This window comes from Miscanthus floridulus, chromosome 8 (assembly GCF_019320115.1).
Source record: "Miscanthus floridulus cultivar M001 chromosome 8, ASM1932011v1, whole genome shotgun sequence".
Classification (NCBI taxonomy): Eukaryota; Viridiplantae; Streptophyta; class Magnoliopsida; order Poales; family Poaceae; genus Miscanthus; species Miscanthus floridulus.
The window spans coordinates 10,871,295-10,895,062 of record NC_089587.1 but is presented as its reverse complement, the minus strand read 5'-3'; the positions used below and the strand labels follow the sequence as shown (position 1 = coordinate 10,895,062).

Genomic DNA, 23,768 nt, shown 5'->3' with positions numbered 1-23,768 from the left:
GAGAAGGTACGACCTTGGGGTCAAACTTCTGACACCGGGCAGGAAGCAGGCGCGTCTCCACATGACCCATGGCCACGTCAGGCCACGCCTAGGGGTTCAAATCGCCAACAGTGATAGGTGCGTGGTCACTACGCTGCCTACTCCTCGTACGGCCGCTGACCGGCATGTCAGTTCACCATGTCGTTCGTCGGGACGGGATGTGACGCCACGATCAGCTATTGACGCCAGGACATGGCACCAGTAGTGAACATGAGCCCAACATAGAGCCATCCCCGTCACCATTTACATCGTCGGTGGATCCCGCCTGAAGGAGAAGAAAGACCCGACGGCCCTGGAGGCCTTCTTCTCCCTTGATTTTCTCCTTCCTTCTCTCTGTAACCTGCGCCTTCCCCTTCACCTATAAAAGGGGAAGCAGGACGCCCCAAGAGAGAGGGGGGAGGGGGGGGGACAAACGCACAACTGAACGAGCTCAGCAAGACTCAGCTCCATTCGATCTTTTCACCAGAGACCTGGGACCTTCTCCCTCTCTCGTCCGTTTGTAACCCCTACTACAAACTAGTGCCGGTAACACGAGCAGCAGCACACTAGACGTAGGAATATTCCGCCCGAATCAATATAAATTCTTGTGTCCTCCGAGCACACCATCCAGACCAGACACGTAGATATAAATTTACTAGCCGGTGGTTCGAAACACCAACACCGAGGAAGCAAACCAAACACCTCTATGTTTTTCCAGCTAGCCAAGGCAAGGGATCCAAAACATCCCCTATCTCGCCAATGGCCAATTGATGGCCTATGATCCGACGCATCACACATGCCTAGCAACGTGAAAGCGAATGAATATCAAGCAATTGTGTCATTCAAGGTGTACTCGTCATTGTGTTGCTCGATCTCTAAGCAAATCCTCGTATAGTCGCACTGGATCCAACACTATCATCGAGCAATTGATTTGCTTCGTTGGAGTATTTGGAGTCTACTTCTTTCGGCCGTGGCTAACTACTCGTAGTAAATATGAGTGGTTTGGACATTTAGCGGTGCTGAAAACAGATGTGAAACGCAGCTATCCTCGTAGGTTGTAGATGTATGTATGTTAATAAGATCACCCTTTTTAGTTGAGAACATAAAGTTCACATAAAAGGGAGAGATATTCGACCTGTTCGCTGATTGGTTTCTAGGCTGATAAGTCCGGCCGGTGCTGATTCGTTGTGAAAGAAAAATATTGTTGGCTGACTGATAAGTCATGACCAAAACTAACAAACGAACAGACTGATTATGAGATTGTTTGGTTCACTATTATGGTACATCACGTCTAGCTTGCGACATGGCATACAACGTAGAGCTACTGTTTGGTTCACGCGTAAGCAGCTGCAACCATATATTTTTTCGGTGCAAACTCCTGTCACATCGAATTTTGACACCACACCTTAGACGCCGCACTGTCAGACGTGTCTATGAGCTAAACACGTTGTATATGTCTCGTGACAGCACCGTTTTAATTTTTTTAAACTCAAAGTGCAATAACAAACCAATCAGCGCCTCAGCGGTTGTACTCACTTGCCACGTGCACTGAGTTGACTATAATTATTTGAGTCAGCTTAGTTACATCGAAATTCTAAATATTACAATACTACCTCCATGAAAAAGATATAATTCTAGATTCAATTTGAATTAAACTTACTTAATTTTAACTAAAGTATACAAAAATACTATTAATATTTGTAACTTTAAATAAGTATATTATGATGATAATATAATTTATAATCAATCATCGTAAATATTAATAATGTCTTTTATATAAAGTTGATCAAATTTTAAAATGATTAACTTATATCCAAATAAGTTTTGACGGAGGGAGCACCGGAGAGAACCATCAGAGAGGAGTTAGCAGCGAGTGCCAGAAGCAGTTTTTACGTGCGTGTTCCGTACTAGTTCTAGTTTTTTTTTGCGATTCCGTAGGGGGTGTTCGGCTGGTGCATATTTGCACTGTAGATCGGCTGATTGTGACGTACCAGCCGAACACGCTGGCTTGAACAGAACATGCGAAGAGGAGACGGCGTGGGTCCCGCAACTGCGGTAGAAGACCGGAGACGCGAAAACCGTCGCGTTCCGTCCGTGCTCCCGTGTCGAACCGACACCGGCCCGCCCCGGCCAGGCGGCCAGCCACCAACCCGACCGGGCGCGGGCGCGGGCGCAGGTGCAGCAGGCCCAAACTCACGGTAACGTGGAACACGAATCTCTCCTGTCAATTCCTCCCTCCCCTTCCTCCTCCTCGGCTGCCAAATCCCCGAACCCGGGCGCGTGATTCCCTCCCGCCTCCCAGATCTTCCAGATTGGCGCCAACCCGCTCCGATTCGGGCAATCAGCCGGCCCGCGCCCTAGTAGTAGGTCTCCGCGGGCGATTGGTTGATGCCTCCCCGCCTCGCGTGACCGCTGCCCGGGGGCTGGCTGGACTGGAGATCTCCGCATGGATCACAGGGGCGGCGGCGGCGGTAACAGCAACAGGAACCGCACCGATCTCCTCGCTGCAGGGCGGAAGAAGGTACCGAGTCCCGCGAATTTCTACTCCTTTTTTTTATTTTGGTTTATTGGGGGAATTTTGATCGAGCGTTACGTTTACCTTGCGTGCAGCTGCAGCAGTTCCGGAAGAAGAAGGAGAAGCGGGGTCCCGGCAAGAAGGCCGACGCCGACGCCGACGCAGAGGCCGAGGAAGGGGCGCCCAAGGCTGCGGAGGGGACTGTGCCCGAGCCCAAATCGCCTGTTGGGTTGAAGCTCCTCGCCGGGGAGGGCAGCGGCGGCGGGAGCACTCCATTTGAGGTGAGGCTCGAGCACTTCAGTGTCAGTGTGGGTTTTGAGTGGGCTGCTGCTGCTTCTGCTCCTCCTAGCTGTTGTTGTTGCTGGTTGTGTAATGCCCGTCTGTCAATGCAGGAAGCGGAGAGGTCGCTGCAAGCGGATCAGTGCAATGGTGAGGGGCCTGGGACCGTGGAGTCCAGCTCTGCGGAGAGTGCCGATGCTGTGCAAGAACAGGAGACAGTGCAGGAGCAGGAGACGGGTGATGGCTCCGATGCGCATGATGTCGGTACTAGTGAGCAGGGGATTTCGGAGCAGCATGAAAGCCGGACAGCTGATGCTGAGGATCTACGAGTTCAGGCTACCAGTGGAGACAGCATTGGTGATGATCTTGTAGGAGGTGCTCAGCTGGGTGGTGTGGATAGCATGGAGTTGAATGCTTCTTCTCAAGGTAATGGAGCAGACGGTGATTCCAATCAACTAGGGGAACATCAGCAGGTGGAAATGGATGCTGTTGACAGGCCAACAAGCTCCAATTTCGAAGAAGTTGCCAAGGCACCAATTCATTCTCAAGACATTGGAGCTGATAATATCCATGATGAAGGGGCTCAGGAAATGGTGATGGATGTTTCTGGGAGGCCATTAGATGGAGACACACAGCATGATGTCGAGCCCACAGCTTCTGCTGAAATAGATGCCGAGACTGCACATGAAGAACAATCGACTGTTGCAGCTTCAAATGAGATTCCTGAGAATACTGCGAGAAGAGGCACTGAGGACGAAACTGATGGAGTAGACAAGGAGGCTGACCTAGAAGATCCAAGCACGGCACATGTAAGCGATGAAGCTGTCACTACAGATGATTTGAGTGTACAGGCCAAGCCAACAGCAGCAGTGGATATGCCACTTTGTGAGCAGAAGGGGGATCCAGCTTTATCTAGAAGTGCGGTATTGCAAGGCATTATGCCAGTTCACTTCGAGGATATACAAAGTCATCTGTTCTCTGCAACTCTATCAAGGGATTTTCTCCAGTTGCAGCTAGATGAGGCTGCTGGCCTTTATTCAGATTTTACACAACAGTCTTCTGATGAGACAACCAAGCTCCAGGTACTACTAAAAGAAACTGAAGAAAGCAAACTAGCAGTGGACAAAGAGCTTCATCAATGTAGAGATGAGCTCTCCAAGGTGAACACAGAAAAGGGACAACTTGAATTGATCATGGCTTCCTTGAAAGAAGAAATCAACACTAGCAACGCAAGGTGCACACATTTGGAGAGTGAGCTACATTCCTCCAAGGAGAGCACAGAACAAATCCATAGTGAATTAGCTAACAGCAGATTGTTACTGGAAGCTCTGCAAAAGGAGAACCTGGAGCTTATTGCAAGCCTTGCTTTTGAGAAAGAAGCCAAAAAAGAAGTTGAAGAGCACCGGGACCATCTATTTTCTGATAACAGGAAGCTTTTATCGGAGTTGTCAGGTCTTGAGCTTAGCTTAGCTTCTGTGAAAGAGGAAATGGATGCTAGCAGTAGCAGATGTAAAGTTTTGGAGTGTGAGCTGTGTTCCTCCAATGAGAATTTGAATCATACTTTGACAGAGTTGGCAAATTGCCAGGCTTTATCGGAAACATTACAGAAAGATAATTTGGAACTATCTGCGAATTTTGCTTCCGAAAGAGAAGCAAAAATTAAACTCCAAGAAGACAATTTGTATCTATGTAATGAAAAGGGCAGGCTTTCTTCAGATTTATCTGAACTAAATGACAAGTTGGAACTTTCGTATGCCAAGCATAAGCAGCTTGAGTCACATGTCAAAGATACGGAAACATACTTCGGACAACTCACTGAGCAGCTAATTGAGGAAAATCTGTACACAAGTAGCAGCATCGATATTTACCAATCTGCAATCAAAGACTTAGACACTAAGTACAATGTGGTGCTGGGTCAATTCCAGAATGTTATGCATCAACAACTTCATTTGGACTCGTCTGAAGTCACTACTGAGAATGCTGAAAGAGCCATTACGAGCCCTAATAATCAGTGTTCGCTTAATCTGGCCGATGCGAATGACTCATGTAACTCAACTGCTTTGCAGTCGCTGAAGGGCCATCTAGAGGTGGCAAAAGGTGTTTTGCATGACCTTGAAAAGTTGCTAGAGAGGATCTCCTCTAGGTCCGATGGACGGGTTCTGGTATCAAAACTCATTAAATCCTTTGAGTCAAAGGGAAGTGACGATGATACTGGACCGTCTGAGGGGGAGCATGATAATTTACAAAAGTCATCTCGGGAGATGCTATGGCGCCTAGGGGAAAAGTTTATGGTGATGGGCTCAGATATTACAAAAGCTGAAGAATATGTGGCTGAACTGTGCAACAGAATTGAACTTTACGTCAAGTCTACTGTGCAGCATGATATAGATAGACAACAGACTGTTGTTCTTGAGGCCAAAATGGATGAACTTGCTGGCAAGCTGAGCAACTACAAGGATGCAATTGATAATCTGCACAATCAGGTCGCTACTGTGCAGCAGGATGCAAACAGTAATGCTGGAAAGCTCATTGATCAAGCAGAACTGTTGCAGAAGGATGCGGCAGAAAGGATTTCCATTCTTGAGAAGGAGAGAATGTCTTTATCAGATTTACTCAGTGAAGGAACAAATAAGCTTACCTCTTTGGGAGGTGCTGTATTTCCTAATGATTCCAGTGAAAGTGAAGGTCTCAACTTCCGCACTTTGAGCTGTGTGGACCTTGTTGCTAGATCATTCCAAAGTCTTCAGGAGAAATTAGAGGCTGCTCAAATGGATAATGCTCAGCTCAATACTTCTCTGGTGGAGCTCAGGAAAGCAAACAGTGTTGCACAAGAGAGGAGTGAACAAGCAGATGGAATTGTCAAGAAACTGTATGATTCCCTGCAGGAACTTCTATGTGATTCACTTAGAAGTACAGATGAATTTGGGGCAGGATATAGTGTTGATGAACCAATTGAAAGTCAATATGAAAGACTCATTGAGCATTTAAAGAATTTGTTGCTTGACCACCAATCTGTGCTGTCAACTAATGCTAGCCTTGAGTCGAGGCTGTTGAGTAAATGTGAAGAAGTTGAGGAGCTCAACATGAGATCCAGTTCTCTAACGAAAAATTTGAACGAAGTTTGCATTCTGAATGAAGAGCTCAAGTCAGTTTCTTCAAGTAAAAATGCCACACAAGATGAACTACACAGTAGATGCCTTGCTGTAGCAGAGAAGTTGGCTTCACGCTCAGCAAATCATTCCTCAACAGTTCAATTGATATCTGATATTGGTGAAGGGTCTAGCAAGGAAGATCATATTCTTACCACCCTTCTCCCATGCATTGAGGAGGGTGTGACTTCATGCATCGAGAAATTTGAAAATGCAGCTGAAGAAATTCGTTTATCAAAGATATGCTTGCAAGAGATCAGCATGTTTGACCAGATTTCATCTGAAAAGTGGTCTTACCCCTTGCCCACATTGATTAAAGAGGAAATTTTACCAAAGCTGTGTGATTTGCAAGACAGATTCGACCAGCTCAATGCACTAAACATTCAGCTGGAAACTGAAGTTCCAGTCTTGAAGGATGGCATGAAAAAGCTGGATGAAGCTCTTGGAGCTTCGCGTACTGAGCTTCAGAAAAAGGTTTCTGAAGTTGAACAGTTAGATCAGAAACATTCATCTGTCAAGGAAAAGCTTAGTATTGCTGTTGCAAAAGGTAAAGGTTTGATAGTGCAGCGTGACGGCCTTAAGCAGTCTCTGCTGGAGAAGTCTGGTGGGATCGATAAACTCACACAAGAACTGCAGTTAAAGGAAACATTGCTGAAAGAGTTGGAAGCCAAGCTCAAATCCTATACAGAAGCAGATCGAATTGAAGCCTTGGAATCGGAGCTCTCATACATAAGGAATTCAGCTACAGCTCTAAGGGATTCATTTCTTCTAAAGGACTCTGTTCTTCAGAGAATTGAAGAAGTCTTAGAAGACCTAGACTTGCCAGAGCAATTTCATTCTCGAGATATAGTTGAAAAAATAGAACTGCTGTCAATGATGGCCATTGGCACTTCTTTTACTCTACCTGATAGCAACAAGAGATCCTCTGTTGATGGGCATTCTGAGTCTGGTGTGGCTATGGATGTCATAAATGATGAGCAGAACTCAAATTCAAATACAGTATCTGATGAAGTAAAGAGCAAATATGAGGAACTGAATAGGAGATTCTATGAGCTGGCTGAACACAACAATATGCTGGAACAATCTCTAGTGGAGAGGAACAGTCTTATACAGAAATGGGAAGAAGTCCTTGGCCAAATTAGCATGCCCCCACAGTTCAGGATGTTGGAAGCAGAAGATAAGTTAGCATGGTTAGGAAACAGACTCTTGGAGGTGGAACAGGAGAGGGATTCATTACAGTTGAAGATTGAGCATCTTGAGGATTCCTCAGAAATGCTTATTGCTGATCTAGAAGAGTCACATAAAAGGATATCTGAACTCAGCGCAGAGGTTGTTGCTATAAAGGCCGAGAAGGATTTCTTTTCACAAAGCCTAGAGAAACTGAGATTTGAGTTCCTTGGGCTCTCTGAGAAAGCTGTTCAAGATGAGTTTGTTAGAGATAAATTGCGAAAGGATCTATCTGAACTGCGGGATAAGTTAGCTGAAAAAACCGAGGAGAGCAGGCACTATCATGAAATGGACACCGAGATCCAGAAACTGCTGAATTTGGTGCAAAACACATTGCAGGATGGCAGTAACTCTGAAATTTCATCGGGAGGCGTTTCTGCTGTGTTGTGCTTGGGCAAAATGCTGAGGAAACTCTTAGATGACTATGGTACTCTTTTGTCCAAGTCCACTGAAGGCAATTCTGCTGAGAGAGAGATTCAGTTGGAGGATATCAAGCCATCTAACGATGCCTCTAAATCGGACACTAGTGCATACGAGAAAGAGATGGAACTAAATTCTTTAAATAACGAGTTAGACCATGCTCGCAAGAATCTGGCCTTAGTGGAGCAGGAGCGTGATGAAGCTGTGGAGAAGGCACAATCACTAATGCTGGAAATTGAGACCTTACATGCTCAAATAAGTAAATTGCAGGAAAGTGATGCTGAGCAGATGCAAAAGTACCAGTCACTTGTTCTTGAACTAGAATGCGTGGGTAAGCAACGGGACAATCTGCAGGAGCAGTTAAATCAGGAGGAGCAAAAGTGTGCCTCATTGAGGGAGAAACTAAATGTTGCTGTCAGAAAAGGGAAGGGCTTAGTGCAACACAGAGACAGCCTGAAGCAAACAATGGAAGAGATGAATGCCATGATAGAGAAACTTAAAAGTGAAAGAAAACAGCACATAGAATCACTTGAGACCGAGAAATCATCTTTAATGGATCGGTTGGCTGAGAATGAGAAGAGCTTGCATGAAACAAACCAGTACTTGAGTGGACTATTAAATGCTTTAAATAAAGTGGATGTTGCTCGGGAATTTGATATGGATCCAATCACCAAGGCTGAAAAGATGGCAAAATTTTGCCTCGACCTACAGTCAACAGTGGTTTCATCACAAAATGAAGTGAAGAAATTGAAACGAGCGACAGAGCTGCTTCTTGCTGAGTTAAGTGAAGCTCATGAAAGGGCTGACAACCTGCAGGAGGAATTGGTCAAGGCAGAAGCTGCACTTGCTGAATCTTCTAAACAATACAGTGTTACAGAATCTGCAAGAGCTGATGCTGTTCGTCAGCTTGAGCATATTATGCATGCACAGTCACAAACCCGGAGGAGGCAAGCAGATCATTTGCTGGAGTTGAAGTCCACCAGCAGTCAACTAAGAGAAGTCTGCTTTGAACTTTCACACCGTCTTGTTAATACATTCAGTAAGGATGTGGACCTTATCTGCTATATGGAGAACTTCATGAGGTCTTCTGGTAAATGGATGGATGGCACAAATATGATGGACGTACCGATTGCCTCTAAACATGTTTTGTCCAACCGTATAAACAACAAGGTATATTATGCTATAAGTACATTTTTTTAATGTTTTGCTTCATTTTGAAATACTCACAACTTCTATGGTTTAGCAAGTTTTATACCATTTTGAAGGTTAACTTGTATCCATGTATCACCACATTTATATTCAAGACATGTAATACTGCTCATTAACTTGCATTATTTGCAAAGCTAGATAAACTCCTGAGAGCGAATAGGTCTCGGGAATTGATTGATAGATTAACAGTAGTACATGGTACAATATATAGGCAAGGATCAGTAGGGTTTATAGAAACACCCAATCAACGGTGATCCTTGCCTTATCAAAGTAATCTATCTATCTTAACCCCTAAGGCAGCCAGCCTAACAGGCTAGGCGCCAGGCCCAAGGCCAGCCCATTAGGGCGCCTATTCTAACACGCCCCCGCAGTCGAATCGTCAGCCACTCTGCACGTTTAGACTGGACCTAAACTCCGTGAAAACTGAAGTAGGCAGCCCTTTGGTGAAGATATCTGCATATTGTGAAGAGGTGGGAACATGCAGAACACGAAGATCACCAACGGCGACTCGCTCCCGGACGAAGTGAAGATCGATCTCAATGTGCTTGGTGCGCTGATGCTGAACCGGGTTGGAGGTCATGTAGACGGCACTGATGTTGTCACAATACACCAGTGTGGCGCGTCGTAGAGGGGCATGCAGCTCTAGAAGTAGCTGGCGGAGCCAAGTAGCCTCTGCAACTCCGTTGGCCACCGCGCGATACTCGACTTCAGCACTGGATCTTGACACTGTGTTTTGGCGCTTTGAGGACCAGGAAACAAGGTTGTCGCCAAGGAACACCGCATAGCCTGAGGTGGACCTGCGAGTGTCCGAACAACCAGCCCAGTCAGCGTCGGTGTAGACGACGAGATCAGTCGAAGTAGACGGTCGCAGCAGGAGACCAAGGTGAAGAGTGCCTCGAACGTAGCGAAGAATCCTTTTCAGGGCAGCAAGGTGAGGCTCTCGAGGATCATGCATGTGGAGGCAGACCTGCTGAACTGCATATGCAATGTCTGGTCGGGTGAACGTCAGGTACTGGAGAGCTCCGGCAAGGCTGCGGAAGTCTGTAGCATCAGACACAGGGGCCCCATCAGCTGCAGCAACCTTTGGATTGGTGTCAACTGGAGTGGAGCACGGCTTGCACTCTGTCATCCCTGCACGGTCCAGAATGTCCAACATATACTGTCGCTGTGAGAGGAGGAGGCCATCACCACTTCGCTGAACCTGCATACCAAGGAAGTGATGCAATGCACCGAGGTCCTTCATGGCAAACTCCTGCTGAAGTGCGGAGATAATCCGCCGAAGGAGACCAGGTGAGGAAGCTGTGAGGACAATGTCATCCACATAGAGCAACATGTATGCTGTATCTGATCCACGGTGGTAAATGAAAAGGGAAGTGTCTGACTTGGCTTCAACAAACCCAATAGTCAGCAGGAATGAGGCCATCCGGCTGTACCATGCGCGAGGAGCCTGCTTCAGGCCGTATAAGGATTTCCGCAGAAGGCAGACAAAATCCGGGTGAGCTGGATCTTCGAACCCAGACGGTTGCTGACAATACACAGTCTCAGACAGATGGCCATGAAGGAAGGCGTTCTTCACATCTAGCTGGTGGATAGGCCAGGTGCGAGAGAGCGCCAAGGAGAGCACCGTGCGGACAGTAGCGGGCTTCACCACAGGACTGAACGTCTCATCGAAGTCAACACCAGGCCGCTGGGTAAAGCCGCGAAGAACCCAGCGGGCCTTGTACCGCTCAAGGGAGCCATCGGACTGAAACTTGTGCTTGAAAATCCACTTGCCAGTGACGACGTTGGCCCGAGAAGGTCGAGGCACGAGGTCCCAAGTGTGATTCTGCAAGAGAGCACGGTGTTCGTCTTCCATAGCCGCTCGCCAATTGGGGTCAGCGAGAGCGCTACGAAAGGTCTTTGGCATTGCAGAGAGGGGGGCGGCGTGGTAGGCGGCAGGCATCCGATAGCCGCTCTTCGACCGCGTGGCCATAGCGTGCTGGTTCGTCACCGGAGGGACAGCAACGGCGCCCTTAGGTAGCAGGGTGGCCGGTGCAGGAGCAGCCGGAGCAGGCGGTGTTGGTGCGGCTGGTGCAGGAGAAGTCAGCGGTTGGGGTCGACGCGTGTAGTGGTTCGTGAAGGCCCGATCCGATCGGAGAGGTGGGAACCCGGGTGGGGCTCCTGGAGGTCGGAGAAGCCCTGGAGCAGCTTGTCCAGTTGCGATGTCGTGGTCACGTGGGCAATGGGAGTGGTCGGCCCTGCCAGACCACTGGTCGTGGTCGGCCCTGTGGTCGGTCCTGTCCGACCACTGGTCGTGGTCGGCCCTGCCAGACCACTTGAGCAGAGCAGGGAGGGGCGCCCCAGGCACAGTCGTAGTGGGACCGGCAGGGGCGCTGGAGACATCGGCGGTGCTGGGCGGTGTTCCTGCAGACAAAAACTTGTGCATCGATCCAATAGGAGGGAGCACACGGCCAGAGGTATCGTCATCAAGGAACTGTAGGTCCGCTGGAGCACTAGGACCATGGCGCTCAGCAAAGGGAAAGACCGTTTCATCGAAGATGACGTGCCGAGAGACGATGACTCTATTGGAGGAGAGGTCAAGGCAGCGGTACCCTTTGTGATGAGCGGAATAGTCGAGGAAGACACACAGGACAGACCTAGGAGCAAGTTTGTGGGGTGCAGTAGCCGACGTGTTTGGGTAACATTTGCAACCGAAGACTCGTAGATGATCATATGCTGGTGGCTTGCCGAATAGGGCAAGGTGCGGCGTGGAAAACTGGAGTCTTGGTGGGCAGTATGTTAAGCAGAACAGTGGCTGTAGAGAGGGCCTCTACCCAGTAGGGTGGAGGCATGGACGCCTGAAAGAGGAGTGAGCGAACAACATTATTGATGGAGCGAATAATGCGTTCAGCTTTACCGTTTTGAGACGATGTGTAGGGACAGGACATGCGAAGGTGGATGCCCTGAGCGAGAAAAAACTGACGGGGGCTAGAGTTGTCAAACTCTTTCCTGTTGTCGCACTGAACAGCCTTGACCCGGGCGCCAAACTGGGTGGAGACGTGAGCGATGAAGTGAGCAAGCGTGCTGAAAGTGTTAGATTTGAGTCGCAAAGGAAACGTCCACAAATAATGAGTGCAATCATCAAGGATGACCAAGTAGTATTTATAACCAGAAATGCTGACAACTGGAGAGGTCCATAAATCACAATGTATAAGATCAAACTTGATAGACGCACGAGAGGTGGACTCATGAAAGGGTAATCGAACATGACGCCCTAACTGACAAGCATGACATAACTCGGAGCAATCCAGAATATGACAGGAGACACTAGACGCGAGCTTCGACAACGCCTCATGACCGGGGTGGCCAAGACGCCGATGCCACAGCGGGGAGGAAGCCTGGGCGACAAGGGAGTGTGCTGGTGGTAGGCGTAGAGGGTATAGCGGCCCAGAGCTATTGCACCTGACGATCTCGGTCCGAGATGGAAGAACCTTCACAGAACAACCAGCGGGGTCAAACTCAACAGAACAATTATTGTCGGTAGTAAATTGGCGAACAGAGATAAGATTCTTAATAATTTGTGGCGACACAAGGACATTATTAAGACGTAAATTACGGGACAAGTCTGTAGAGCCAGTGGCAGTGACAGGAAGAAGAGAGCCATTACCGACAACAATGGATGAGGGAGAGGGGTACCGCGGAAGAAGAACATGTGAAAGAGAAGAGGACTAAGATGTCATATGTGAAGTAGCACCTGAGTCAAAGTACCAGTCGTTGGACGTAGGAGAGGTCAGCGACGTGGTACTGAAAGCGGAGGCGAGGGCCGTCGGGTCCCAAGAGGGGAGGCCAGCCACCGGGTTATAATACCCGGGGGCGACCCACTGTCCAGTGCCATCAGGAGCAGGGAGGGCAGCGCCCTGCTGGTGAGCAGCAAGGGCGTGCTGCTGCTGTTGGGCGAGGAAGGCCTGCTGCTGCGCTTGTTGTTGGGCCTGCTGCTGTGCCTGCTGCTGCGCCTGCAAGTGAGGAGGCACCGGGATGGGTGCCAGCGGTGGACGAGGTCCCCCTGGCCACATCTGAATGGTCCCGGTCTAGGGGTTGTAGACGCTGGGCCATGGCCGCCCGCCGGCCGACTGTTGTTGGTGGTGGCGTGGCCCCTGTCCAGGAGGGCCACCGCTGTTGGTGCCTTTGCCGCCCCCACCGCGTTTGCTGCGACGGTTGTTGGGCGGCTTGGAGTTCCCACCAGCGCCCGTGCCGGAGGACGCAGGGGCAGGGCTGGGAGTGGTGGAGGCAGTGAGTGCAGTGGCAGGTGCGTCCTTGCGGGTCTCCATGGTGAGTTCCTCGAGGATGAGGTCGTCACGAGCCTCCAGGAAGGTGGGGAACGGTCGAGCGCGACGAAGGAGCGTCCCGACGTGGCTGAAGTGCTCGTTGAGGCCACGAATCACGTTGAGGACAAGTGTGCGGTCGGTGACAACCTCGCCAAGGGCTGTGAGATCATCGGCCATCTTTTTCAGCTTGCGGCAGTAGTCGGTGACGGAGAGGTCGCCCTGGACGAAGTTGCGAAGCCGCGTCTCGAGGTGGATGGAGCGGGCCTCGCGGTTGCCAAGGAACTGCGACTCGACGGCGAGCCAGGCATGCCGAGCGGTGGAGCCCTGGGCAGAGATGATCTCGCCAAGGTCGTCGGTGAGCGTGGCGACGATCCAGGACTTGACGACGCAGTCCATCCGGGCCCAATCAGGAGAAATTGGGGCTGGAGGGTCCTCTCGAACGTGGTCTTGGAGAGAGAACTTGCCGAGGATGAGAAAAAACTGATCACGCCAACGGTTGAAGTTACCGGAATCAACGTCGAGGATGGTAGTGACGTGGTTCCGGATGTTGCTGACCGCAACAGCCTGAGCATGGAGCTGCAGGAGGGCAACGGCCTCGTGATGCAGCATGGCGGCCCGAAGATCGGGTGGTGGCGCTGAAGGGCCTCCAGGTGCGGCGCCAGAGGATTCCGGAGCAATGGCGGCAGCAGCGGCCGCCCGCTCCTGGGCAGCGCGCGCCAGGGCCTCGGTAGCGCGCTGGGCGGCAGCGTCACGATCCTTAGTCGCTGCTGCAGCCTCCTCCTCGGCCTGTAGGGCGCGTGCTAGGGCAGTATCACGCGCATCCTGACGCTCGCGCTCGAGACGCTGAGCAGCGACGGCCGCGCCGTTGGCCTTCTCCGCGGCAAGGTGTTGAGCGACGGCGTCTGCCTGGATGGTGGCAGAGGAGGCTTCCAGAGCAGCCCCAGCCCTGGGGGTTGCTGGAGGGGTGGAGGGCATGGTGGCGCAGCACGGTGTGGACCTGCGCGCGGAGGGGCGCAGCGCGGCGAGGGGCCGGCGCGCGTGGAGTGGGCAGCGGAAGAGGAGACCTAAACCTAGGCGGCTGATACCATGAGAGCGAATAGGTCTCGGGAATTGATTGATAGATTAGCAGTAGTACAGGGTACAATATATAGGCAAGGATCAGTAGGGTTTATAGAAACACCCAATCAACGGTGATCCTTGCCTTATCAAAGTAATCTATCTATCTTAACCCCTAAGGCAGCCAGCCTAACAGGCTAGGCGCCAGGCCCAAGGCCAGCCCATTAGGGCGCCTATTCTAACAACTCCAACCTATTTTTCTTTATTAAATGAGATTTTTAGTCTTTAAAAGTCATGTTTATATATAGAATACAACCTTATCTTTATATTTTCTTGGTACCTTTTTGGTTCACCATGGAAGTCATCAATGTTTTCCTTGGAATATGTAATTTCCATCCATAGTAAAATGGAAACTTAATGACCTTGCTTTTTCCTGTGGTGAAACAGTACACACAGATGTTGTTAAATGAAATTCATAGACTGTTGCTTTTTGATTTGTAGCAAGTCCTAACCACTTTCTAATTGTTCTTTACAGAAGGCTCATATTCCAAATGCTCCTTTGGAAATTAAGATGGACGATACCGATGAAAGTCAGTTTTTGCATCATCTTGCTATTGCATGTCATGCTTTATCTGATTGTGTAAAGGACTGTAATGATCTCAAAAGAAACATTGATGAGCATGGCTTTTCAGTTGAACAGAAAGCAACCGAGCTATTTGATGTTATGTCCACCTTGCAGAACAGGTTCACTTCTCAGCATAATGAGTTGGAATCTTTGAGAGCAAAATTTGTTGAACTACAGTCAGAGATGAAAGAAAGAGATGAGGAGATTGTATCTGCACGCAGGAATATGAGCTTGCTGTATGAAGCATGCACTAGTTCAGTTGCGGAGATTGAAGGAATGAGTGATATATACCCTAGTAACCACATCTATGCTGTTGAGCATTCTGCAGATGAACGCATAAAATCAATAGTTGAACAGTTAGTTATGGCTGTAAAAACTTCTCAGAACAGTAATGAAGGCAGCACAAAGGAACTGAAGGCTACTGTTCTTGAGTTGCAGCAGGAGCTTCAAGCTAAAGATATCCAAATTAGTACAATCAGTTCTGAGCTATCATATCAGTTAAGGGCGGCTGAATCTTCTGCAAAACAGCTCTCAGTTGATCTTGAAGATGCAAGAATGGAGCTCCAAAATTTGGAGAAAGAAATTGATGTGTTGCATAATCAAAAGAAGGATTTAGAAACTCAATTAAATGAACTTAAAAATATGGAATCAGTGGCAAGTGAGCAGCATGGAAGAATTGAGAAATTGACTGATGAACTAAGCAGAAAAGACCAAGGTGAGCTGTCAGAACATTTTGGTTCAATTACTTGTGTTTTGTTCACTGCTACACGATTTCATGTAATTAAAAATAACCAAAAAAAAACTTTGTTCCTTTGGTTGTTCATACTTTTTTTATGTGTTTTGCAGAAATTGAAGGTTTGGTGCAAGCACTCGATGAAGAAGAAAAAGAGCTTGAAATCTTGGAGAATAAAAGCCTTCAGTTGGAGCAAATGTTGCAGGAGAAAGAATTTGCCTTGAAGACCTCAGAAGTTTCTAGGACCAAAGCTCTGGCAAAACTTGCAACGACTGTTGACAAATTTGATGAGTTGCATAGCTTGTCTGAGAATCTTCTTGCAGAAGTGGAAAACCTTCAGTCACAATTGCAAGAAAGAGATTCTGAGATCTCTTTTCTGCGACAAGAAGTTACAAGAAGCACTAATGAACTGCTAACCACTGAAGAGAGTAACAAAAAGTACTCATCTCAGATAAACGATTTCATGAAATGGTTAGAAAGAGCACTGTTGCAGTTCGGGATGCACTCTGAGAACGCTAATGATTATGATTGCACTCAAGTTCCTGTCTATATGGATATGTTGGACAGAAAAATAGGATCTCTGATAGCTGAATCAGATGATTTAAGGGTTACAGTCCAAAGCAAAGATTCTTTACTACAGGTTGAGAGGACCAAAATGGAGGAGTTGATGCGTAAATCAGATGCTCTAGAAGCCTCATTGAGCCAAAAGGATTCCCAGATAGGATTACTTCGCCGGGACAGGGTATCCAATCAGCAGAGCAGATCTATAAACTTGCCTGGCACTTCAGAGATTGAGCAAATGGTAAATATGTTTTATTTTGTGGATAAAAGGTACCTGATTAATATGTATTGAAGTAGTTTATTTATGCTTACCTGCATATTCAATTTGGGTGCAGAATGAAAATGTAAGCCCAGCTGCAGTTGTCACTCATATTCGAGGTGCGCGAAAAGTCAACAATGACCAAGTTGCTATTGATGTAGAGATGGAGAAGGACAAGCCTTTTGATGATGAAGATGATGACAAAGGCAAGCATATGTTCTGCATCCTACTCCTAAATACAGTTTTTCACTTTTAGTTTTCTTCTCTGATTGATTTTACATTGGTATTGCAGCCCATGGTTTCAAGTCATTGACTATGTCACGCTTTGTTCCTAAATTCACTCGACCGGTATCAGACAGAATTGATGGGATGTGGTAACTGCAATCTAACTTGTTACTTTACTGATTGGTGATTGGTGATGTTTTGGTGGGGTCACTAATTTTCTTTTTTATTTTATTAAACAGGGTCTCAGGTGATAGATTGCTCATGAGGCAACCAACCTTAAGACTTGGCGTCTTGATATATTGGATTGCACTGCATGCGTTGCTTGCTAGTTTTATTTGAATTTGAACTCTATGTGTAAAGGTGAGTGATGATTTTACTAAGCACCAATTTAACTTTCTACTGTTATGGCTCTGCTGTCTGTGGCAAACTGTGTTGTGCATGTTGAAACATGACAGTCTTGCACTCATGTTTCATCTACAATAGTTGCTGCATAGCATATGCACCTGATGATAATTGATAAGCATCTACAATGGACTGGTTTGCTGAACATTCATCACTGTAGCATTGGTTTGATGGGAATCAATGATTTAGGAAATGAAAAGCTAATGAAACGAGCACAAGAAGTAATTGTCTCAAATGAATAATTGTGCCAGTAAAATGAGTACCAGTGATCTAGGAACCATCATGATAAATGTGTACTGTTGACTGTTCTATCATGTTTTATCTTCATGAAAATTGAGTTTTTAGTTTTGGTCATGTTAATTGACTTCTCTTAATGTTATGCAGCTGTAGTGATCTACTTGGCGAGTGACTGTACAGTACTATGTGTCTATGTCCATAGCAAGTTATCTAAGCAAAAGCAGTTTGCACTAATACCGTGATTCCTTTTGAAAATGTTACCGAATACTTGAGCCGTATTGGCAGCTGCGAGACGTCTTCAGGATGCATTTTCACCCATCTTCCTGGTGCTGTGATCCCGTCTAGCTTAGTTTGGGTCCAACGGCATGCAATGATGCAAATGGATGGAAGAGAACTGAAGGAAGCAGCAGCAAAGAACCCCCTGTACATACATTTTTGTTTGCTCTATTCTTTGCTTTTAGGAAGGGCGGGCCTAGTGGAAGCGGTAGAGTCTTACCGCCTGTGACCGGAAGGTCCCGGGTTCGAGTCGCGGTCTCTTTGCATTGCACAAGCGAGGGTAAGGCTTGCCACTGACACCCTTTCCCAGATCCCGCGCAGAGCGGGAGTTCTCTGCACTGGGTATGCTTCTTTTTTTTTATTCTTTGCTTTTAGAAAGATGGAGGGCATTCTACATGCTAGCATCTACTTACTACACTATATGATACAGGATTACAGGTAAGTGACATGTAGTTTTGGAAGTTAGGGTTTTGGGATGGTAACAGGTTATCCCCTCCCTTGAGTTGGCCCCCTTATACTTTCTCAACCCTTTTCGTTTACATGTACAACACAGTGATTATTTCATTTATTATTATCCATACTGTGCAATGGGGGAGCTTGCACATTTTATTTCCTTCAAGTGAAGCCTGTGCTGAAAGTTCATGTCAGATTTGGTTTTGGGAGCGCTGGAAAGTTACCATAAGAGCCCTAGCGTATGCTGTGAAGCTTGAGCGGTTATTTTGCTACTGTTGCCGCCAAAAATCAAATGACGAATTATTCCATGACTTACTGATTTGATTTGTACTACTTTGGACAACATTTTTCGACAACATCACTTTTGACGAGCAAACTTGACCAGCGGAGTTCAGTGTTTATATAAACTGCCCCCACATTCCATCTAACAAATGTCATCCAAGGTTTGGTTAATCAAACTTTCTTAAATTTAATTAGGTTTATTTATAAAAAATATCAATATTTGCATCTGAAATAGGTAAATTTTAAGAATATATTTTATGATGCTAATGATACTTATTATGAACAGTAAATATTATTGTATTTTTGTTAAATTTGAAATTTATGGACTCAGAAAAACAAGTTTTTAAAGATGAGAATGATTCCCCCCCATTCCTTATCCTGGTCAAAAAATTAAAAGAAAAAACACCCGTCTGTATTCCGCACAAGATTCTTTGGACCTATTTGGTACAACTTATAAGCTACTTATGGCTAAAATAAGCTGAAACCAACAGCTAAATGTCACGCTTTTCAACAGTTTATTTTGGCCACATTTATTCTCATAGCTTCTATTTATACTAAAAAGTAGAAGTAAAATCAGATCAGTTTATTTTAACTCTATTTGTATAGGTTATTAGGCTGTACCAAACAGGCCTTTATCGGGGTGCAGGTGGGGCCACTTTATCGTGCTAGCCCTGTGCCCTGAGCCCCTGACGCCTGTAGCCAGTACTAGCTGTTGGATCTCGAGGAGACGTAAAATGGATGGCCCAGATAATCACAGATAGACACCACATTCACCCGGTCGCTCTCGCTCTCACTTTCCACTCCTGCCTTTTTCCCTTCCACTTATGGAAGCTCTAGCAGCGCGCTCCTCCGTGCTCTCGCCGCCGGGGATCGCCGGAGACGTGTCGCCGTCCCTGTCCCTGCCGCTCCGCCGTGCCTCCGCCGCGTTCCCTGGTCCCCGCAGGAGTCCCTCCTCCCTCGCCATCTCTACGCGCTGGCTGCGCGCTCCGCCCCGGCGCGGCGGCCGCCTGCTCGCCGGGGCAGGGGAAGACGGGTCCCTGGACCCCGCCGCCGACGCGGCTGGCCAGGCGGGAGATTTTCCATTACTCGAGGTACTCCGTACTCGCTGATGTTATGATATGTCGTTGTTGGAGATCCAACACGTGCGATTCTGTAGCTGACATACTGTACTTCAAGTTGTACGGAGTTTTGCGAAAGTTCAACTGCTATGATAATAAGGAGCTTCCATCAGTAGAACAATTGAAACTACCATTGGCATATATACGTTATGCTTCCATTGAAGGTTCAAATTGCCCGTGTAACTTGACAGAACTTCAGATTGTCTAATCAATGGAGGAAAGTAATAGTCTGGAAGGAATTTGCTCTTCAAGCAGCAAGAATTGCTGACGCATGATTAATTTGGCAAAATAGTTTATTATAATAATGACCTTTTAGTATATGATGATGTAACCAGGTTCACTAATTTGGTAACTTTTGCCAAAGACAGAAATTATTGTTATCACTGTATTGTTCTAAACCGAAGCTGACCTCTGAATAATATTGCATGGTGTTCAGTTAGATTATATTTATTAAAATTTAAGGTAGTTAATGAATGAAGTCATGAGCTTGCATACACGACACTTTGGATGGGAGTTTTGCGCTGCATTTTTGTGCAGGCTTCTGTTACTTTATTTGTTCATATTTGGCCTTTATATTTGCCAAAAGGATTCCTAGTGGGCTGATTGTGGATGGTGGATTGACCTTTCCTAAGATGTCTTTATAAATATTGAAAGTTATATGCTAATGCCTTAGGAGGACATTTTGCTTCCTTTGTAAGTTCGTGTCTTCTTTTCATAATGTTCACTTTCCCTCCTACATCTACTGGTGGTTTTATTTCATTCTCCATGTTGAACAGTTGAAGTGCTTTAGCTTTCTGGAGAAACCTCACAACTATGTCAAAGTAATACTATGACTGTAAGCACGTGCTCTTTTTCTTTGTTGTTTGTGTTTTGGTGCCTGAAAAGTCAAGACTATAAGAGACACAACAACGTCACAGTAATTACAAGAAATTACAATGAAGTGTGTGCTGAGACAATGAACTATGGTAATGCTCACCGGCTCACTCATAAACCTCCATGCTTCTTATTTTTTGATTGGGAAATGTTTTTCTTTCATAAGCTCTTACCCTTTGGGTACCGTGTTACATTTGGTTAATTGTTATTGCTCTGTATAATTTGAATTTTTTATGAGCTCTCCAAGATTGATTATTGTTCTCTTCCTGTTTGTAATATTGAAAGAATAATGTAACTCTACGTGGAAGCAATGACATGGATACCACTAAACATGATGATGCTGGCACTTCTGGACGTGGTGGGAGTAACACTGGTGGCTCTAGGACTGGTCTGTTCAGAACACCTATTTCAGGTGGTGTGCACAGTGCAACCGCTGTTCATGATTTACCACCACCAGCTTTGGCCGTTCGCAACCTCATGGAACAGGTATGTTTACGCTCTCTTGTGTTTGGTTTAGTTGTATCTGAGATAGAAAGAGGTAAACAATTAAATATGGATATGAGAAGGAACTTGTAATGACTATGATAATGTTTCTGTTTTGAAACCAGGCAAGGTTTGCTCATCTGTGCACTGTCATGTCTCGGATGCATCACCGCCGTGAAGGATACCCATTTGGTTCTCTAGTAGATTTTGCACCTGACCCTTTTGGCCGTAAGTAATTTTAATATCACATCTTGTATCTACCAAGTTTCATTGCTATTATTTATTTATTTATGCATTTTTGTCATGAAGACCCAATCTTCTCATTATCCCCGCTAGCCATCCACACAAGAAATTTGTTGGCAGACCCAAGATGCACCCTTGTTGTACAGGTAAATGACATTCGGCTATACTATATAATCAGCTCTTGAAATGTCTTTGTTGATTTTTTACTAAAATGTTCTTACCTGTCTTAGGTACCTGGATGGAGTGGACTATCAAATGCACGAGTAACTATCTTTGGTGATGTCAATCCGTTGCCCGCTGAACAACAGGTTTGCACTAAAATTAGTAATTGTCTCTTTTCCTGAATACCATCTCCTGCAATGCCATGTCACCCGATTCAGTAATTTCTGTGTTTAATATTTACACTTATGAAGCTATTTCTGGACATGTGTGCCATATTATTATTATTTCGTTCATATGTGAACTATGTACTGCAGAAAGCTAACCCCTGCTGGCTTCAGCAGGCTATATGATGCTCATACATGGAATGAACAAAATAAACTCAAAATCAAGACACTTATTTGAACCTGCCTTCAGCTTAAGACATGCCAAAGTTAAAGTTGCAGTTAATTTTTTTGCCTACTTCTGTTTACCAATCCATATCAGTACTGACCAATAGGAGTCACCCTAACTGAAAACCAGCCAAAAGAAATGGGGGTAAAAGACTCATGAACATGAGTTAAGCATCTGGGAGTTGGAGTTCCGTTTCCTATGAGGTAGGTAACTAGGTATATGATGTAAAGAGCTTGGCCAGGAGCTCTATAAGAATACTGAGGAAGGCAACTATTTTCATGCGCAAGCCTTGGATATTCTTCCCTTCAGATATTTGGTTAATTCTTGAATAGAGTTAATAAATCTGTATCAGGAATGGGCTCATCAGCAGTATGTTTCAAAGCACCAGCAGTGGGCATCCCAACAGTGGGGTAACTTTTACTACTACAGAATGCACACAATAAGGTAGTTCCTGAATTTGCATTAATGAGAAACTGTTTTCTCAACTTTTCGTATTAGTGTTCTTTGAGATTTCATGGGCATTGGTGTTTCTATGTAAGATACATTTTCTTCTTGCTTGTCTAGGTTGTGATAAAAGCAATTATTCTCTAAAACAAAGTACACAAGATTTGCAGCTAATTAGTTTACTGTTTGAGTTCACTTACAACTTACAAGGCGAAGCAGCTATACTTAGCCAGTTTGCATGATCAATATGTAGTTATGTCTTTACCTCATTGGATTTAGTAAATGAGAAAAAAACTAATCAAGAGTACTCCTGCAACAATCAAAGGAAGTAGTCCTTTTAATACTATACAATTCGTGGTTCAGTTGTACGAGTTCTCTTTTCATTCAGATCTATTTCTCTAGCCCTTTACCTGCTAATGTGGAGTTGCAATGAAATTCTAAGATTGTACAAGTTTAACTTATTTAGTTTGTTATGATTACATAGATTTTGCAGTATCAGTAGTACACCCTCACATAATTAATTGTCTCTGTGTTGCCCTTATTTTTTAGATTCATTGATAGATCTGATAATTACATGCGAACTTTGTTCCAGTGACATATATTTCATTGGAGGTTTTGGTACTGTTGCTTGGATAGATGTGAACTGAATATGAGGCTCTGCAACCTGACAAGATTGCAATGGATGGAGGGGAACACAATCTGAAGGTAAGCTAATGAGTATTTGCTCGGAGAACAGCCTGACGAGCAATGCGTTCCATAAATATGTCTAGTTCATTTGATCTTAGGCACTATAGTTGGAAGTGATTCCTCTGCTCCATCTATTGCTCTTTGAATAGGAACTCAACTCAATGTTCTCAAAGCCTCTGAAAGAACTTTTATCAACTGATGAAGGAGAGGTAGACGATGTAGCTGTTATTTCAATGGATAGCAAAGGTATCGATATCCGTGTTCGACATGGTGCACAGGTACAACCTACTGAAGATCTTTACATGATTCAATACCTCAAGTCTCTGTTTCCAGTCCTGAGATCATGAGCTTATGCGTTGTGCTGCCATGGTACTGGTTATTTCTTAACGGCAGAACAACATAAAGTTTTCTTGGGCGGGTTTTGCAGTTCAACATCCAGAGGATAGCTTTTGAGGTGGATCACAGTGTCGAAACACTGGATGAAGCCACGGAAGCGCTTAGGAGGATCATCAGCAAGTCTAGGTGGCACACAAGAGCTCAATTATGAGACGCCGCCCTTGAAGCTGAAGCTGGAGGTTCTGTAAAACAGTTTGTACAGTGCGGCAGTCGTTATGGTACGCCACTAAAGGAACTTCATTTCAGAGTTTTGTCTACTGTGAAGGGCCTCGTGTGGGTTGAATAAACACACAATTTGAGATGTGTTCTTTGACCATGAATTTAGATTGAAAGCACGACGGCAAGAGTTTATGTAAAGTTGTCGATGGAGTGAAAAAGATATGGCCATCTCTGACCTGCTACGCACCGGTAGCTCTTCATTCATGTGGATAAGCGTTCTAGGAGTACATTTCAACATGGCCACGCCATTTCCCTTTTACCAAACGGAGAAAGTGAGCATACCTAAATTGATTGGGTGAGATTGGTTGGGTGGGAGGCGTTGTCATATACCCAACCACCTAGTTATGAGTCCCTTCAACTCAAATTTGAGTGCTAAGACAATAACTACAGATGAACTAAGGCCTTGGTCGGTGCCGCTCTGGCTCCGACTTTGGCACTAGTGAGAAGCCGGAGCCACACCAAACAGCCGAACGGAAGGAGTGTTTCTAGGATGGTGGAAGATGAGCCGGAGCTCGTTTTGACG

General features: G+C 46.0%; 1 protein-coding gene and 1 pseudogene across 2 annotated transcripts; both read left to right on the top strand.

The window, feature by feature from the left end:
• The first annotated feature begins 2,210 nt into the window (after positions 1-2,210).
• On the top strand, positions 2,211-18,313 carry LOC136475691 (trans-Golgi network-localized SYP41-interacting protein 1-like). Of its 2 annotated transcripts, none has more exons than XM_066473283.1 (9): positions 2,211-2,539; positions 2,629-2,814; positions 2,926-8,778; positions 14,716-15,517; positions 15,649-16,337; positions 16,432-16,561; positions 16,648-16,729; positions 16,820-16,940; positions 17,367-18,313. In XM_066473283.1, the coding sequence occupies exons 1-8, from the start codon at positions 2,465-2,467 to the stop codon at positions 16,917-16,919; spliced, it is 7,917 nt and encodes a 2,638-aa protein (XP_066329380.1). In that variant the 5' UTR covers positions 2,211-2,464; the 3' UTR covers positions 16,920-16,940; positions 17,367-18,313. The 2 variants fall into 2 exon arrangements, with proteins under 2 accessions (XP_066329380.1, XP_066329379.1); XM_066473282.1 differs by having other exon boundaries at positions 14,713-15,517; positions 17,367-18,312.
• A 609-nt stretch (positions 18,314-18,922) lies between these two features.
• On the top strand, positions 18,923-23,405 carry LOC136475694 (uncharacterized; annotated as a pseudogene).
• The last annotated feature ends 363 nt before the right edge of the window (positions 23,406-23,768 follow it).

Coding starts and splice junctions, on each gene's coding strand:
- LOC136475691 (XM_066473282.1), top strand. CDS start 2,465: ATGGATCACAGGGGCGGCGGCGGCGGTAACAGCAACAGGAACCGCACC. Junction 2,540..2,628: donor TCGCTGCAGGGCGGAAGAAG/GTACCGAGTCCC, acceptor CCTTGCGTGCAG/CTGCAGCAGTTCCGGAAGAA. Junction 8,779..14,712: donor CCAACCGTATAAACAACAAG/GTATATTATGCT, acceptor TGTTCTTTACAG/AAGGCTCATATTCCAAATGC.